The 16726-nt window shown below is 47.8% G+C and overlaps 2 protein-coding genes across 8 annotated transcripts in view; one reads left to right on the forward strand and one right to left on the reverse strand.

Moving 5' to 3' along the window:
• Positions 1-4850, forward strand: part of OIT3 (oncoprotein induced transcript 3) — a 29747-nt gene extending 24897 nt beyond the window's left edge. For 5 of the 6 annotated variants that reach the window (XM_085229640.1, XM_085229641.1, XM_085229639.1 and 2 more), the window contains exons 8-9: positions 2751-2850; positions 4207-4850. In XM_085229640.1, coding sequence (XP_085085766.1) covers positions 2751-2850; positions 4207-4386 — 280 coding nt within the window. In that variant the 3' untranslated portion in view covers positions 4387-4850. Of the gene's footprint in view, positions 1-1850; positions 2012-2750; positions 2851-4206 lie in introns of all 6 variants that reach the window. The other variant, XR_014884781.1, reaches the window with a different exon arrangement.
• A 4220-nt stretch (positions 4851-9070) lies between these two features.
• PLA2G12B (phospholipase A2 group XIIB) lies at positions 9071-16681 on the reverse strand. 2 transcript variants are annotated; one of them, XM_010714324.4, is made up of 4 exons: positions 16333-16681; positions 11936-12012; positions 10450-10615; positions 9071-9546 (listed from the first exon to the last, which is right to left on the reverse strand). In XM_010714324.4, the coding sequence occupies exons 1-4, from the start codon at positions 16562-16564 to the stop codon at positions 9428-9430; spliced, it is 594 nt and encodes a 197-aa protein (XP_010712626.1). In that variant the 5' UTR covers positions 16565-16681; the 3' UTR covers positions 9071-9427. The 2 variants fall into 2 exon arrangements, with proteins under 2 accessions (XP_010712626.1, XP_003207967.1); XM_003207919.5 differs by having other exon boundaries at positions 11924-12012; positions 16333-16678.
• Positions 16682-16726: the final 45 nt, after the last annotated feature.

The following is a 16726-nucleotide window of genomic DNA, read 5'->3' on the forward strand; positions in this document are numbered from 1 at the left end:
GATGGCTTATAAGTCAAAAGCTGGGATCTACTATGGCTGCTAAGTGACCCCTGTTCAGATGCTAACATGACAGTGCCATGGTGCTGTCGAGGGAATGTTTGCATCCAGCATCTGGCAGCGTAACCAGACAACATGAGAGAGATCACAGTTGGGAGCACGTCTGCCCTACTCCAGGCAGGAAAGTGAAGCCACATACGGACTCAAGTGTCATAGCCCATCACTTAAAGGATTGGGCTTATGTAAGTCCCGGGTTCTGTCTGCCAAACTGTTTAATGAGGACAACAATTATTTCCTTGGCTGCCAGGCTGAATTGTCCACTGTCACAGCCAATGACAAGTCCTGTAGAATTACCTGGTAGCAAAACGGTCCCGCAGAGTACAGCACACAAAGGTTCTGTTTCCATTTCTCTTTCACAAAGATTTCAGCATTACTTTCTCACTCTGTAGCCCAGGCTGCAGTCCTTCAGCTCGTGGCATTTAAAAGCGGATTTGTAATGGGAGGATTGATTTATCATCTCCCTGACTGTCCCTGTGGACCCTCATAGGCTCAAGGCTCCAAACAGTCCTTCGTTTCCCACCATGACTGTAGATGATGAGCATTTAAAATAGTGGCCAAAGCCTGAGCTGAATAGAGAAGGGAGAAAATGTGATCTCTTGAGTTTACCCAGCAAGAAGCTGGGATGTTTCTGGTAAGGCCTTTGCCTGCTGCTGGGGAAGGCGCACCAGCAGCCCCTTTGGTACTGTTATCCTGCAGAGGGCATTAAAACTTCACCAAAGGGAAAAATAGGCTGGAGCAGGCTAACTGGAGCTTGTCCAGCCTGCTCAGCTCTTGGGCTGTCACTGCGGGCACCAGTGCCCCCAGCCGACCCCCCACACTGGGCTATATTTAAATGGTACCACTGCTTAAACCGAAGGCTAATGATGTACTCTTAAGCTACTGAAGCTCTTTATCTCTCACTGTGCTCACAGCAATTAAAAAGTAAAATTAGCTGAATACACTGCTGATTTGTCTATGTTCCAAACAGCTCTGCAATAACCTTGTTTCTTTCCATCAACCCAGCGCCAGAGGCCCAAGGCAATAAAGATGAGATTTTTAAATTGGTTTGATTGTGTAGGATCAGATCTGCAGGAGTTAACTGCAGCTGAGACTTCCAGAGGGAAATGCTGTTTACATGTGAAAGGATATGCCTTAAACTGAGAAGTGGGAAAACTCCCTCTCCTGCTTTCTTCCCTGCTATTTCCACCCATCTTCAGCTGGCAGGAGATGGGACCCTTCAGCCCCTCTCCCTGCACTGCTGTGATCGTGCTGGAAATCAAGATTTTCCCAGATCCCTCCTCATGGGCTCTGTAATATACTGTTCTGCAGCTAGCCCAGCCAGCCCCAGAGCAGCACTCCTGCTTCTGCTCTTGCCTTTCCTTTTTCTCAAAACCAAAACAATTAAAAGGCATTGACGAGTTGTGTGGTTGATAAACACCACAGTTCACTGGGGCATTCAGAACCAGGTCATGGCACTGAGGGCAGTCCCGTGTGATCTGGTGTGTTCGCAGGCTGCAATTGATCTGACCATTACATGGTTGAGATAGTTCTGCTGCATTGCTTGTCCCACTGTGCCTGGAGCTGCCCTGTGTTTGTAGGCTGAGGAGGTTACTGTGCACCCAAGCACTCCTCCCAGCCCTGCAACTCATCCCACTAAAAGGGTCAGAACGCAGCTCCCATAGCACAGTCACAGAAGCTCTCCTAACAAAAGCACATTATGCACAAAAAAGGGTTGTTTTTTCTCCTTAGCCTGACCAGGCTCACCCATTTTTCCTTCCAAACTTTTGTTCCTCTGCCCCTTTTTGCCTCCCAAGGCAAGAAGCAAGATCTGAGGCTTTCCTCCAAGGCTAGGACATCGTGTGGCCCCATGCACAATGCCAAGTGACTTGACTATGCGACTTGGGAGCTTTCTGAACTTTTCTGTGGTGCTGCAGTGCTTTTGTGGCAACCTTCGTTAGACGGACTTAAGGATGCGGTAAGGTCTCTGTGCTTCTATCTCTGGTTCCTCTTGTTACTCCATTTTCCTCCTCCCTTCACCAAACTGTTTGGTTTCTTGCAACCAGAGTGGAGAATCTGCAGAGAAACTGGGATTTAGGTGGTAGTCTGAGATAGTCTTCAACAGTCATCGCAATTTATATGCTCATAAACAAAGGACAGGCTTCAGGGTTGACTTTGTCATTCTTCACAATTGAGTGCCTTTAGTAATGCTGCTTTTACAAGCAGCTTATCCTATGCAGTGTAGTAACACCTGACCTTTGGCCTCGAGCTGGAAGAACCTATGTCACTTTCCTAGATGCACTCTGCTAATTAATTATCTCCCCGTGGATGACTTGAAGTTTGCCTCCCAGACAAGCTGACTTGTACACAGAGACATCTCTTCAGAAATTCAGATTGTTGCACTGGAAGATGAAATGAGGACAAGCTTGACTGCAGCTCTCTGGCAATCCCTCTGCTGAAGGGGCTGGACCACATCCTACCGGCTCTCTGCTGCTGAGCTACTTTGTCTGCAGATGCTATTATCATCACTGTTGTTTTTTCCCGCCATTCCTGAATTTTCTCCTGTGACCAAAAAGGAAGTAACAGGAATGGCCGCTTAGCCTGAGAGGGCCAAGCCCTCCTTTACTTTCTTTGGTTAAATAGACTGGGATTGTTTTTCTTCTTTCTTTTTCCATTTCTGGAAAAGCCATTAAAGCCTATCCCTCTGTTTTCCTCAGCTGCGTTTCTGATGATTCAGTGAAACAGTACACGTCAAAAGACCATCTTGCCAAGCATTTCCAGGTTCCTGTGTTCAAGTTTGTGGGCAAAGACAACAAGGTAAGCCTAAAACCCACCTTTCTGACACTGCATCATCTCTGATCTGACTAAGTAGTCTCAGCACAGTATCGGCTGTGTTAGAATACCAGTAGGAAGAGTGGCAGGCCCAAGGCAGGTTCCACTGTGTCTGTTCTAGCTGCTGTTTCTTTCAGGAGCCTGAAATTAGTTCTTCAAAAGAGAGTAACAAAAACAAGTAAAATTAAACTAAATACAAAGGGCAGTTATGGAGTCAGTGGTATAGCTGGCTAAAATAGTGTTTTTCCAGTGCAGTCTTTGGGGTCCCTTCATATGCTGGAAGAGAAAGTCACCAAACAGAAATCTGGGAAGTTAGCCACCTTGCGCAATATCCTGTCTTTAAAACAAAATGATTTATAGTTTTCAATCTCATCAACTTTTTCTAACTTGTGTTTGAACAGATGTCCCTCAGTTTTCTAGATAGGAGGTTTCCAGATACCATTGAACTCAGTGTGAAACAGGCTGCCCAGGCTGGTGGAAGTTTGGGGCAGAAGCTCTCTAGTAGCAGGACAGCTGAAAGAATAATGCAATCTTTCTAATGCAAATAGCCAGAAGAAACCAGATCATTCAATCACTGTTATGCTCAGCCAGTGCTGCTTGCTCCTAAAAGCATGAGGTTGCCTCTCCAGCCCCTGCAGAATCTCACTATGGTTACAAAGAATGAGATCTTCCAAAATTCACAGATTTTGCTCAGCCATCTATTTGACACTGCTGCCTCCATGTGCATCCTCCTGTGCAATGGATTTTGCTTTAAACCTCACCATTGATTAAATATTCACAATTGTTTGCTTCCCTAATCACAGCTTGCGGGGATCTTACATTGTCATTTAGAGGGCAAGGAGCAGCAATCCTGTCACTGTCTGCCTTACTTGCGCAGAAGAAAGGGCAGCTATCTCCCTGCTCTTTGTGTTCTTCTTCTTCGCTCAGCTACCAGCCTGAACTCCTCAGCAACTTGCATTCCCCTTGTCTCTCAGGCGCCCACCTTTATGTTTTCCCAGCTCTTGTCAAATTCTCTTGCATGCTTCTATCAGTCCATCTCCTTGTGAAGCTTCGTGTGGTCTTGGTCTGCTTCCTACCACACAGCTGCTACTAGATCGTGCAAGCTCTTCCAAGCTTATGCCTGGCATTTTCATCCCTTCATTTCACACCTTCCTATTTCCTAGCTTGCCCTTGGCTGAGAGCAGGCACCGTGCTCTGAGGAGACCTCAGCCCTCTCCTAGGCACAGGGGAAACTGGTGGCGCATCCAGCTCGCTGTGGATGGCCATGGTGGCTAAGGATCTTGTTGCTGTGAGACCAGAAATGGCTGCACAGTGTAACTTTCATGCCTGCTGTCTCTCCAGGAAGTGTTCTTGCACTGCCGCATCCTTGTGTGCGGGGCGCTGGATGAGAGCTCCCGCTGCGCCCAGGGCTGCCGGCGGAGGGTGCGCAGGTCGGCTGGGACGGAGGAGCAGGATGAGCCCGGGAACTTGGAAAACCACCTCCTGACAGGTGGCCCCATCAGAATTGACTTCGATGACTGACACCCCTGGAACAGCATCTCTGCCTGAGGCCATTCTTAGTGGTGTTTTTTTTCTCGGTGGTTTGAGAAATGAGAGGTGTTTGACAAAGCCCTACTTGAACCTCAGGACTTGTTCCCTAGCTGTGTGATGGTTGGTTGTGAAGTAGCCTTGGCACTTGAGGCAGCCATCTGAGTGCAAGCCAGATGGCAGAGCAGTTTGGTTTTAGCTCCATTCTCTTGGTTGAAAGAATCCTGCTGCTTTGCAGTCTTGAACCGTAACCCAAATTTCCTTTCCCTACACCCACCCACAGGTTCCACAGGACTGTTCATCTTGGGCTCAACCTTCTATTCAAGCCCTTCTTTCATCAGATTATAAAAACAATATTGTAGCTGAATGCGTTTGCTATGCGGTTCTGTGAATGATGCTGAAGCTTTTGGATGTGCTGTGATTTTGGATGACCTTTAATAAAAATGTATAAAAATATATACCCATAACGTGCAAGTTCCTTGGCGCTACTGAACAGTTGTCAATTCAGGCAGCTGAAACTAGGTCTATCACAGGCACCTAAGTTGTAGGTTATTTTTAAATAGTCATAGGTATTTAATAACATTTTTAAATTGTCTTTTGATAATTGCATGCGGTTTAGCAGTGTCTCTTGTATTTAGCGTATCATTGTTTTTCTTTCTCTTTTCTCTCCATCCCTTCCAACAATGTGGTGCCTATTGTAGGTGCTATAGCACTTCTATTTGAAGAAAAAGATCATTAAAAATCTAAACACGCCCACCCCCCAAGTGTGCTGTTACCAAGTCTGTGTTTGAAGATTGTGATGATGCATTACCCTGCACAGGAGGGGCTGTGCCTCTGCCAAAGGGATTTGAGCAATGCATATTTACAAATGATTACTGCAAATACTTAATGTGGATGATTGCTGGGGACAGGTGTGACAGGAGACATTGTGGCCTTGTTTGTGGTCTCCTCGTGGGTGAGAAGTGGCTGGAGATGCAATTACTGGTGATGGTGGTGACATGACGCTTGTCAGAAATCCCTCTGAGCCACCAAACTCCTTCCAAAGAGAACAAAGAAGGGTGATAGCTCAGGGCCCTCTGGACATCACTCAGGAGCAGGACTGCTGTGTGGTGAAGGATTTCGAGCACAGATGGAAGGAGGTGAGCAGTGAAGATGAAGAAAGAGGCAGGGCTGGGGGCTGAAGAAGCAGCTGTCCCACTGGTAGCTATGGCACAGCAATGTGCTGATGTGGTTCTCTGCTAGAAGGCTCACCTTGTGCAGCCCCATCGTGTGCGGGTTCAGAGGTATGCTGCAGGTCCCCCTTAGTCTGCATTACTGATTTTCTGCTTCAGTTGGAAGCAGCAAATTGCTGCCAAGGCCAAGATTTGTTGCTGCTCTGAAATGGAGGGTGAGACTTTGTGAAGGGACTATTTAGAAGGGAGTCACAAATCACCCCAGCAATATTCCATTCCTCAGATTTATTTTTTCTGGTGACTGACATTTCAGTGATGAATGGGTGTTTGATGGGCTGAGAGTTTTGTGATTTTTCTAAATGGCTTCATGGCTGCTTTTCTGCTTTGGGGATATATGTGTGTGTGCATCCGTGCTAGACAGAATAAATGAAAATTTTCCTGGGAAAGTAAGTGTAAGTGGAAAGACATTTTTCATGCTATCTAACCATATGTAATGAAAAAGAAATGAAAAAGCCCCCTACTTGCATCACTATGCTCTCCTGGTTCTGCTGATTCACTTCTGCTTTATGACCACAGTGGCAATTTCCTGCTGTCACTTCTTTGCTCGGGCAGCCCCTGTTGCATGTTCTTATTTTGATAAAACAAGAGCTGGGAAATGAAATTAATTAGCTGGTGCATTCTGGAGAAGCAATGGGTGTTTTTGTTAGTGTGAGATGGATGTGGGGAGTGGTGGGAAGGGGAGATGAGTTTCTCTGCTTGCTTTAGTTACTGCGCACATTATTTGGTTCTCCCTGACAAATTCTTACAAAGCAGCCTTTCTGTTCCACAGCTTTTTGTCAAATCATTTGGAGGAGCCATAAGGAGGAAACACTGCTCTGTATGGCAATGTGAATGGCACGGTGTCCGGTTTGTCCTGTAAGCAGGATAGCTGCTCTGCTATCTGCCACTGCCCTGAGCCATCTCTCCTCCAACAGAGAGGCAATGGCTTCTAGGCAGAGAACTAACCCATTTCTCAAAGTCGTCTTTCTCCCTGGTTTACCTTCTGCTTCCATCTGTCTTCTTTGTCAGCTTTACATCTCAGATGTGAAATCAAAGGCCAGACTCACATAAGAGCCAAGGGATTTGTTCTTCTATTTAATTTAATCACCCATGCCACGGAGCAGAAACAACCGCATTACAGAAGCAGGCACTGAGCGTGTGGAAGGCACCGCACCGGTGCTCCTGAGGGCCCTTGGGCACTGCTAAGTGTGGTTCCAAGTCCAAGCAGTGTCAGTGCTGCCTGCCACATGGGGCTGACTTTCTGGCTGATGTCGCTGCATTCTCAGATGAAATGAAAATCAGAATGGTAGATGTGCAGGAGGAGCCACCCAGTACCTGCCATCCCGGTCCGTGTTTGTGTGTTCTGTGGAGATGCAGAGATTGCTGTTTGAGGCACTGCTGCTGGAAGAGAGCACGCTGATCAACCAGCTCAAACATTAGTAGGAGCTGAAGTAATCCTGTCAAAGCACGAAGCCAACAGGAAGCCTCCAGGTAAGCACAGCGTCTTTGTCCTGTTCAGAGTAGAAACAAAGATGACCCAAGCTTTGGGTACTGAGCTGCAGAGTCCCATGTTGCAGTGGCTGCACACACTGCTGAGGAGCAGGAGCGGCATGGAGGGGAAGCCATTATTTGTTCAGCTGCAGACATTTTACTATAGTTCATGCACCATTTCTATCCTTGAGTCACTGCTACCACTTGAAGTTTCGAGTTTTCCTGTTGAGCTGCTCGTGGCTTTTTTTCATATTCCCACAGCTTACCTTTGTAGTGAAAAATGTGCTTCTTTAGTAGCTCCCCACCAGCAGCAGTCTGAGTTGTTTTGGTAGGAATGGCAGTTTGAAAGCACGGAAGAATTATTTACGTTAGCGGTGTCTCCGAAGTGTCAGTGTGTGGACAGAGATTTTGTTCAGAACCTTTGGAATCCTCCAGTGCATGTCACTGTCAGTTATCAGTTGCTTGCCCTGCTTTAATCTGTTATCGGGCTACTGAGCTTAGACAAGATGTGTTATTTAAATTGTGTCATTTAATCATAAGAGTGTGCTAACATTTAGAACTGGCAACAGGCATGATTTCACCTATGAAATGCAACATTTGGGAAGAGTTTGGAATGAGAAATTTTTCCTTCCCCTTACTAGCCAAAAGAATATGTTTCTTAGATGGCAAATTAGTGTGTCCAGCTTTGTGCTCTGATAGACACATACTGCAGTGAAACTTGGCAGTGCAGTATTCACTCTCCACTGGCATTAGCACAGCCAGGAAAGGATGTCATTGCAACTGACACTGCAACTGTAAATGAAGGTCCTCCTCTATGGAAGACATCTCAGTGCACCTTAAGCTATCACTTCCAATTCCCTGTTTTTGTACCTTGAACTCTTGTTGTTGCAGGCTATTTGGAACCACGTGATTTTCACTGCTGTTCACTATAAAGCAAAGATGACTTGCAAGAATAGGAATACAGGGCTTAAATAATTTATAGCTCCACACACCCATTTAAACACAAACTAGAAGAAAGATAATGAAAACAGACTTTCTATTCTTGTTATATTACCTTCTGTAGCCTTAACTTTCCTGTGACAGCTGGAAGAACGTAGCCTTAAGTGTGTTTGCAGGAAACTGAAGAATTTTCGTGTCATGGCATGCACACCCACTAGCAACTTCCTTTCAGCAAGAAACACAGTTGAAAAAGGTCTGCAAATGTTATATGTTGATGAAATTCTGCATACCACCTTAAATTCTCATTTTACACACAATAAAAGCTCCCAATAGCAGATGGAAGTGTTAACCATGTTTAAAAGAATGCCTTCTGAGATGACTGCTCTCAGCTGGCAGTGTCTCTGCCCCCACCAAGATAGCAAGTAAGCCCTGCCATCTGACAGATAAGCCTCCAGGGTTTGGAAAATCTCATCCAAGGCAACTGTGAGCGTTGTGTGTCCTTTGTGTGAAAGATGGAGATGGGTACTCAGCCATTTAGTGTTAACAGAGATCCAAAAGGAAAAGAAGATACAGGAAGAAAATAATTAAATGATACAGTCTGGATGTCACTGAAGAAAAAAAGCAGCTTCCTCTCCTGAGAACACGTGAGAGTGCTGTAGGTGTGTAAGAGTAGCTGTGGATTAGTGCTTTGCACATCTGAGATGTGATGGGGTTTGGTCCTCTTCTGCCCAGATATGAAACACACCAGTATCACAAACAGGCCGAGTCCTTCTCATGTTCCCAAACCCCTGGGTGTTTTACATTGTTTCAGGATCCACCAAGTGTTAAATAAGCAGGGTAGTCAGAGTGTGTATTGACAGAATAGAAAATGTGAGGGGTACGTGTGAGCATCGCACTGAGAGCAAATCACTCCTCTCCTTCAGTCTCCAGAGATGGAAAAACGTAAATAGTGTGGCCACAGGCTGAGATTGTCAGAGGCTGCAGAAGCCTAATGCCTCGCACTGCAAATGAGAAAGTTAAGGGGCAGGGGAAGCTAGCAGAGTGGCAAACAAACAAGTAAAGCCCCTTGTTTATAACCAGCACTGTATCCTGCTTGCCTTTCCAGATCAGTCCGCGGAGAAAATTGGCATCAGATCATTCTGATAGAGCTGGAAAGGGATAGGGCAGTGTACCTGCAGCTGCGGAGGACAGCAGGCATCGCTGCCCTACTTGCACAGGCTGCCTCCCCTTTTCCTGCCTTCTGCTCCAAAGCTGCAGCCGATGAGTGTTGCTTGGCCGAGGTCCCCGTGTCCCATGCTTGGCCAGAGGGCCGCTGGAAGTCACTGAGATGAAGCGCCGTGTGTGAGAGGGAGCGTTGGCAGGGGCTCGTGGAGGCCAGGGGGATCTGCTCTGCTTCATAGCTCATCTCGCTCTTCCTCGCTGCAAATGCAGGCGCTCCGCTGGCTGTTCATGAAGGGCCGGCAGCCCAGGGTCCAGACAGCATTGAACACTGTGTCTGCAACAGACTCGCAGGCTGTGGGGAAGGAAGAGATCAGGCACGTCAGGAGTGGGCTCTGTAGGGCGTTGGCAGGCTGAGCCCTGCGCTGAGTCCTGTGGTATTGCAGTTGGGAACGTGGACTGTTTCTCTCTGGGTATTGTATTTGTACAAATCCAGAACTTACCTTCAGCAAAAGTGGGGAGTCTTCTCTTCCCCCCCCTGCCAGCCACATCTCTCAGGCTTTTCTGCTTGGGGGATCACTTGCAGCACTGCAACTAGTGCTGTGTACCCAGCAGATTTCCCACTAGACATTGGCAGCACTGTTTCTCCCAGCTGCCTCTCCTTACAGCTGTTTATAGCCACTATGAACTAATCTTTGCAGGTATTTGGAAGGTACAGCGCCAGCATGCTGTGCCTGCAACAGTGTGCCCCTATCTTTCCCCTAAAACAGCCCTTGTCAGATCAACAGGTTAATATAAGGTCTTTTGAGATTGTGGCTCAGTGGTGCTATCTGTAGTGCCATTGTCATCTTTTATCTGTGAACCAGAGCCCAGTCCCTGGTTCTTCAATTCATTGACCCTTGGCCATGTACAGGTTTGAGTGCATGGCTCGCAGGCTCTGGAAGACTTTTTGGTCTGAACTCTCAGGGAGAGCATCCAAGGATTAAAGAATTGCTTCTAGGGGTTTTTGGTTTCCTTCTTCTCCTTTCCACACATCTTTCCTAGCATGTCCAGAGTTAAATGACTTCAGATGTCCATTCCTGGGGCAGGAGTGTGTGGTCTCCCTCAGCTCTGGCCCATCTTTGACACTACTGGGCAGACACCCTGCTCCCTCCTGCAGATTTCTGCTTCATTTGGTAAAGAGGTGTCTCCCTGCACACACCCTCCCTTCCCTGCCACCACTTGTTCTCTACTTGGGGGATGTAGCTGGGGAGCCTACCTTCCACCTTGGAGACAAAGCCAAGGCTGCGCTTGAGATCAGAGCAGATGGAATGGAGGCACCAGCGGAACTTGGCATCGCAGCGGTATTTGTTGGCCCCACAGGTGTCATAACAAACGTCCAGCTGGTTGCAGCACTTCGTCATGGCAGGGATACCCAAGTCTAGCTAGGAAAAGAAAGAAAAGGAGCATCTCTTGGCTGCTTCCTGGCCTCAAAATCGCACAGCTACAAGTGGCTGAGAATTTACAGCTCTGTGCCCCCAAACCAGAGGTATAGCAAAGTCTCCATTTCTCTTTCTTCGTTTTTGCACAGCCTGCTTCTTGGCCTAGTAAATCATCTATAAGGGTTATCAATGCCTTGCTTCTTACAGATGTGTTTATGGGACCAAGCACAAATACAGCTCGCTTGGAGGAAACCTGAGCTTAGCTAATAACTGGGTTGGTGGGGCAAGTCTGTCTCCTAGAGGGATGGGACTCATTAGCTGGTTAGAAATTCTGCCTCTTTTCAGCCTTCCTCATGCAGTATTTATTTAGGAGATGTGTCTTTTCTTCATTGCGTTCAGTGCTCATGACTGCCTAAGGAGGTGGTACCGCAGAAATGCCCACAAGGTTTGCAATGAAACATGGTTTAAGGAACTAATCTAACATGAAAAATGGGCTTTAAAGGGAGGGTTTTTCAGAGCAGGAATCTGTCTAATTGCTGCTTCATGGGCAGCAGTAATGCACTGGCTGAATAGTAATTCCTGCTCTAACAGCCTCCTGGGAGAGCTCTTCCTGGTGATTCCAATATTATTTCATTAATTGCCTTTAAAATGGTGAGAAGATGCAGTATTAAAGCCTACAGGTTTATTTCAGTGCACAAGAGAGGCAAAAAGCATGGGAAGGACAAAGGGCCAGGCGAAGATAATACATTCGGCCATTGCTGTTTGTGCATTACGTTAATGCTCAATTAGCATAGACCCCAAGCTGCCCAGTGTTGGGTGTTTCCTGTCCTAAAGGCAGAGAACTGATAATATCACTTTTTTTTTTTTTTTTTTTTTCCTTTTTTTTCCGCGCTGATGCTCTGCTTGGCCAGCCCTTTTCTTCTTGTAGCGCTAATCTGCTCAGGAATCTTTCAGTACCTACAGAGCAACAGGTCAGGCCTTCATAAGCCTAATTTCTGCTTACATGATTCCTGCTTCTCTTCCATTAGCAGCTGAGGTTTAATGCTTCCCTGACTGACAATAAATGGGGCTATGCTTGGGCTGATGCCTTCTCCTTGCCTGCTGTCAGCAGCCAGCCATGTCTCCTGGCAGTCCTGGCAGACAGCTCATCCCCAGCACAACCCACTGGTACTCCCTTCTCCACAGCTGGGAGAGAAGCATGGCACTGGCAGCATGCAGCACAGCTAAGCGTTGTCCCTCCCCCACATCATTAGCTGCTTAGAGATGGTTAGCTGTGAGAAGAGAATTTCATTTGTTAGGAACAGTACATACACTTTGGGGTACCTTGAGCCCCAGAAAATAGGAGCTGCAGCCATTTGGTTCTTGGGGCTTGTAGTGAGGTCTTGGCATCGGAGCCTTCCCTGAGGAAGAAAGGAAAAACATGAAGAACACTGATCTTCCCAAAGGCTGTACCAAAGAGCTCTGCGACTCTCCCCAGCTCTTAGCCATGGGTGAGTCCCTCTTCACAGAGTGGGGTTTTGCTGAGCAAAACCTCCGTGCTGCAGCTGGGGCCATCCAGCTGCATTCTTAATTCCTCCAGAAAACTCCTCTCTGTCCCCAGTGTCAGGGAAGTGAGCTACGGACCAATGCAGAGCCATTCTTGGCTCATCTTGGGCCCTGTGTTTGGTGATATGCTGTTCTTTTAAGCTCCATTTCCTCTGTTTTCTTCTTGTCAGCACTGATAACCATTTCAGATACTTTTCCCCTTTTTTCTTCCACAGTACCTGAATTACCTGCCATCAATACAGCCATAAGTCTGTTATGTTCTTGGAAAGGCCTCACAGCAGAATGCTTCAGAAGGTCATATGTGGGAGCACTCCCAGCACCTTCTAAATTAAAAACTGCCTGAGTGGTTTTGTTTAAACAACAGGCTTGCGATAAATAGCAAACCAAAACACTGTCTGGCTGTGGGATGTCAGTAGGCAGCTTTCTCCAGCCCTACACAAATGCAGTAGGCTTCAGGGATTTAGCTGTCTGCAGGCTGAGATAAAGCGCTCCTGCTGATATTCTCAGCAGGCAGTGGTGTTTGTCTGGGGAGGTATTTCTCAGTGCTATTGTGTCCCCTTTTTGTCCCCTTCAAAAAGGCCAGATCTAGTTCCTGCTCCTAATAGTTTTCTAGTGCAGAAAGCATTGTTGTTCTGAGCAGGTAGAACTGAGTTAAGAGTAGTGAAAGAACACCAATCAGTTGGTCACAGCACACTGCCATTACAAGATTGCCTTTGCACCAACGCATAACTTAAGTCCATTGAGGTATGCTGGCAGAAGATAATTTCTGAGTTTGAAACACATTACACTATTTTGATGGTTATGCTACAGAGAGAAGGGATTGTGTCTATGGATAGACTGAATCTTATAACCCAAAACTCGCAGGCAATACAGTGAGAGGAGGACTGCTCTCTGGATGCATTTCACAGCCCAAGTACAGTTTTGGAAGGGACCAAGAGCTAGGACTCAGAGTTCAACCCAAACTGAGGAATGAAGCAGAGGCAAGTTCACACAGTTCAAGGTGGATTTTGCAGGATGAGAAGAAATTTTAATGACTTGCTTGTAATATTGGCAATAAGTTATGTTCCTGCAGCACGTTGTCAGTTATGGGGTAAGAAGGCAGAGCAGGAGCAGGGCTATTTTTGGATATGGAAATAACTGTTTCCAGAGAAAATCTTCAATAAGCTCAAGCTACAGCTATTATGATGTCTTACACAGGTGGCTGAACTGAAATATCTTGTGAGTACTGTGGAATCAACTAAAGTGCTCAAGATGAGCCCCTCTAGGAAAGCCACCTCCTCCTCTCTGACAAATTGAGCTTAATCATTTGTCAAGTGCACCTTTCTGAACTCCTTCTCAGCTAGATAAAGTCCAAGACACCACGCTTAACCTCTCTCCCACAGCTTGTTTTGTAACTCAGGAAAACAAAAACAAAAGCAAGGCACCATTTACAAGTGATCCTCATTCTACACACAGCAACTCTGTGATTGATATCACTTACTGCTTGCCACTCCTATAGGCACGTCTGTGATGGGGAGGGGACGAGGTGAGTCCTGCCAGCTGTGTTTCATCACTTGCCACGCAGCCCTGCTGAGAAAGCTTCTTCTGTAGAGGATATATTTCAGGGCACGGCCTCATTGGCATCATAGAGAACTGAGGTCGAGCTGCTAATGGGAAGTGAGTTTCCCTGATACATTTTAATATCTGCAGGCTGCCATAGCTGTACCAAGGGACTGGAGAAGAGCCAGCTGGCTAGAGGAGATCTCTGGCCATGCAGTTCTCAGGCACTGCAGTGCTGGTACAGTGGGGCAGGGGAAGGGAATACATTTCTCAGTGAATAGATGGTCCTGGAGTCCACACTGTGACCCTCCTAGACAGCCTGGAGAAGTTATTCAGGGATTTACTCCCTGTTCAGGACACTGTTCCCCCCAAGATGCTTAAGAGGTTTCATAGTAAGGGGGAGATATTTTCCAGCAAATACTTGTATAAACAAAATTTCCTGATTTAAAGGAGTAATCTGTCATGTTGTTTGTTTTCTGACCTCACCAGGTGCTGATAAATCCAATCTAGCAACCAGAACAGCCAGTGCTTTGTGCTCGGCTGAAGATGGATGTGTCAATTACAGGTGAGTCCTGACCTTTATCGTGGCAAAATAAGCAATTATCAGCATTCCTTGTCTGAAATGAAAAAGTGGAATGCACCTATTTTATTCCTTGGCTGGAAAAAGAGCAATCAGGCCCTGATTCAGCAGCAAGGCAATACAGATGGTTGGCATTCATTCTTCAGGGCACAGGCATTTAGACTCACTGGTTTGAGATCCTTCCTGCATCTCCTCCGACTGCATGAACTAGAGTCCAGCATGGGCAAGTAGTCCGGGGGGGGCAGAGGGACCCATGGAAGCATGTGAGCAGTGTTTGAGAATTGCTCCTTCTGCTAGTGCTTAATAGTTGTTCAGGAGAGGAGAAAAACAGTACTAAAGAAGTGCTTGTTGTTTTCCTTTCAAGGTAAAGTGTTTCTCTGATACGAAGTAGGATGTTCCAGAGGAATGGGCAGGCCTTTGCACAGGACCGGGGCAGTGGGGCCAGGACAGGGAAAGCCACGGCCTGAGAGCAATGACTTCTCTGGAACTTGACAATGGTGAGTCATGAGCCTCCCTGAAGCGAGCTTTATCACCCAACTTCCCTTCCTTGGCCTCAGCATACTATAACATCTGTATTTCTCCCAATGTCTTCCCCACTGTGGGCTCAGGAGGTGTTTCCATTGGGCTGGGGAACATTGCAGATGGGCCCACACAGCTCAAGGAGACATAGTGTGCAGCCCACTTCCTAGAAGAAGTGGGATGTGTGTGGACAGAAACTGAGCTGGGAGGATATCTCCAAAGCGTAGAGTCCGTGTCTGTAAACTGGAATGCTTAAGGCAAGAAGGGATGAAAACAGTGCTCACAGGCACCTTGCTCAGGCAGTCACTAGGAATGTGGGATGAAACTGGGAGGAAAGTGGCTGGTGGGCTTCGCTGGACGGGCAGGTAACAGAGGGCTGGGCTCTCTCCTAGACAAACACGGGAAGCTGGCAGCAGGATGCGGTTCCTGCTGTTCCCAAACATCACGTTGGATGTTAAGAAAAACTTATCCCATAGAGCGGTAGTGCATTGGAACAGGCTGCTCAGGGGGCTGGTGGGGTCACCATCCCTGGAGGTGTTCCAGAACCACAGAGATGAGGCACTGAGGAACGTGGGCAGGTGGGGGTATGCTGAGTGAGTTGAGAGGGCTCTTCCAACCTGAATGATTTCATGATTCTATGAAGCTGGTTGCTATCCTGCTGATGGCTACTCCTGCCGAGGCCTATCCAGCACTCTGTGTGCACCCCAGGGATGTGCCACAGCCCCGTGGCTCTGTCACCTGCGCACCTCCAGGCTGCCTTTGCCTGTTGTCCCTGATCTGCCGCCTTCTTTGACTACCCCCACAACAAATTGAGCTCTTCCTTTTTGGTAAATCTCTCAAAGTCCAAGGCGAGCACCACTGCCTTGTTCCGCCTTGAGTACTAAAGGTTCCTCCATGGTGACATGGGTCCCGTTTACTTTCCTGTTATCTCCCCTCCTCCAACCCTTGCTATTAGCCAACCTGCAGCTGCTGAATAACCCACTCCGAAGGTTGCTGAGATTATGGCTACCAGTGGCACCACCAACCCCTCCTGCCTCAGGGCTGCTCTTCCTACATCCTCTCATCTTGTTCTGTTATGCCTGGCACTGAGCAGGCTGCTCTCGTTTAGAGGGATGAGGGGGTAAGGGTCCCCTGTGCTGGAACCAGCAGTGCAGCCATGACTCATGTAGTGACCCATCTGTGCTGAGCAGGGCAGGGGTTTGGTTACGGGTGCAAGAGGCTGTGGTCTCAGGGAAGGAGAGCTGTGAGTGTCAGGGAACAAAAGAGCAGGGAGAGAAAAGCTGTGTGGGGACGTGGGGTAGCAGCGTGTCTCTGAGGGCTCCATCAGCATCAGATTAGGAAAGTAGTAGAACGTATCTGTCACTGGCATAGAGCAATGTGTGCAATGTGTAGCCAGGCCGATTTTGCTAATGGCCTTGCTGCCCACCCCAACAGCTCCTGTGCAGAACAGACAGGCAGTGCCTATTGGAGCAATTGAAGCTGTCCCCAGACACAGTGCTCTGCCCCATGTCCCCCATGTGGGACACCCCTCACTTACCGTATCGACACCTGTATTGGCAAACGCCATTTTTCCCCCCGAGCAGTTCCAAGAAGGAGTCAAAGTAGCTGTTAACCGTCTCGAAGCTGTCCCGGATGGCCCCGATGCCCCACTCTGGAAAGTAGGACTCTGTGTAGGAGGTTTGGGCGGTGTTCTCCTGCGTGGTTTCCTCGGTGCCGTGCCCCAGGCACAGGGTCAGGCACAGAACCGCTGCCTCCAGGAGCAGCCGCATCCTGCAGCCCGGCCGCAGGCCCCGCGCCCTCGTGCACGCTGATGTGTGGGCAGGGAGCAACGGGAGCAAGCTGTGTGCGTGGGAGGAGGTGAGCACCCTGCTGCCCCGAACTTTAAACACTGCTGAGGGACTGGGATGAGGTCACAGCAATCAGAGTGCAAA

The sequence above is a fragment of the Meleagris gallopavo genome, chromosome 8 (assembly GCF_905368555.1).
Source record: "Meleagris gallopavo chromosome 8, MGAL_WU_HG_1.1, whole genome shotgun sequence".
In the NCBI taxonomy this organism is placed as follows: Eukaryota; Metazoa; Chordata; class Aves; order Galliformes; family Phasianidae; genus Meleagris; species Meleagris gallopavo.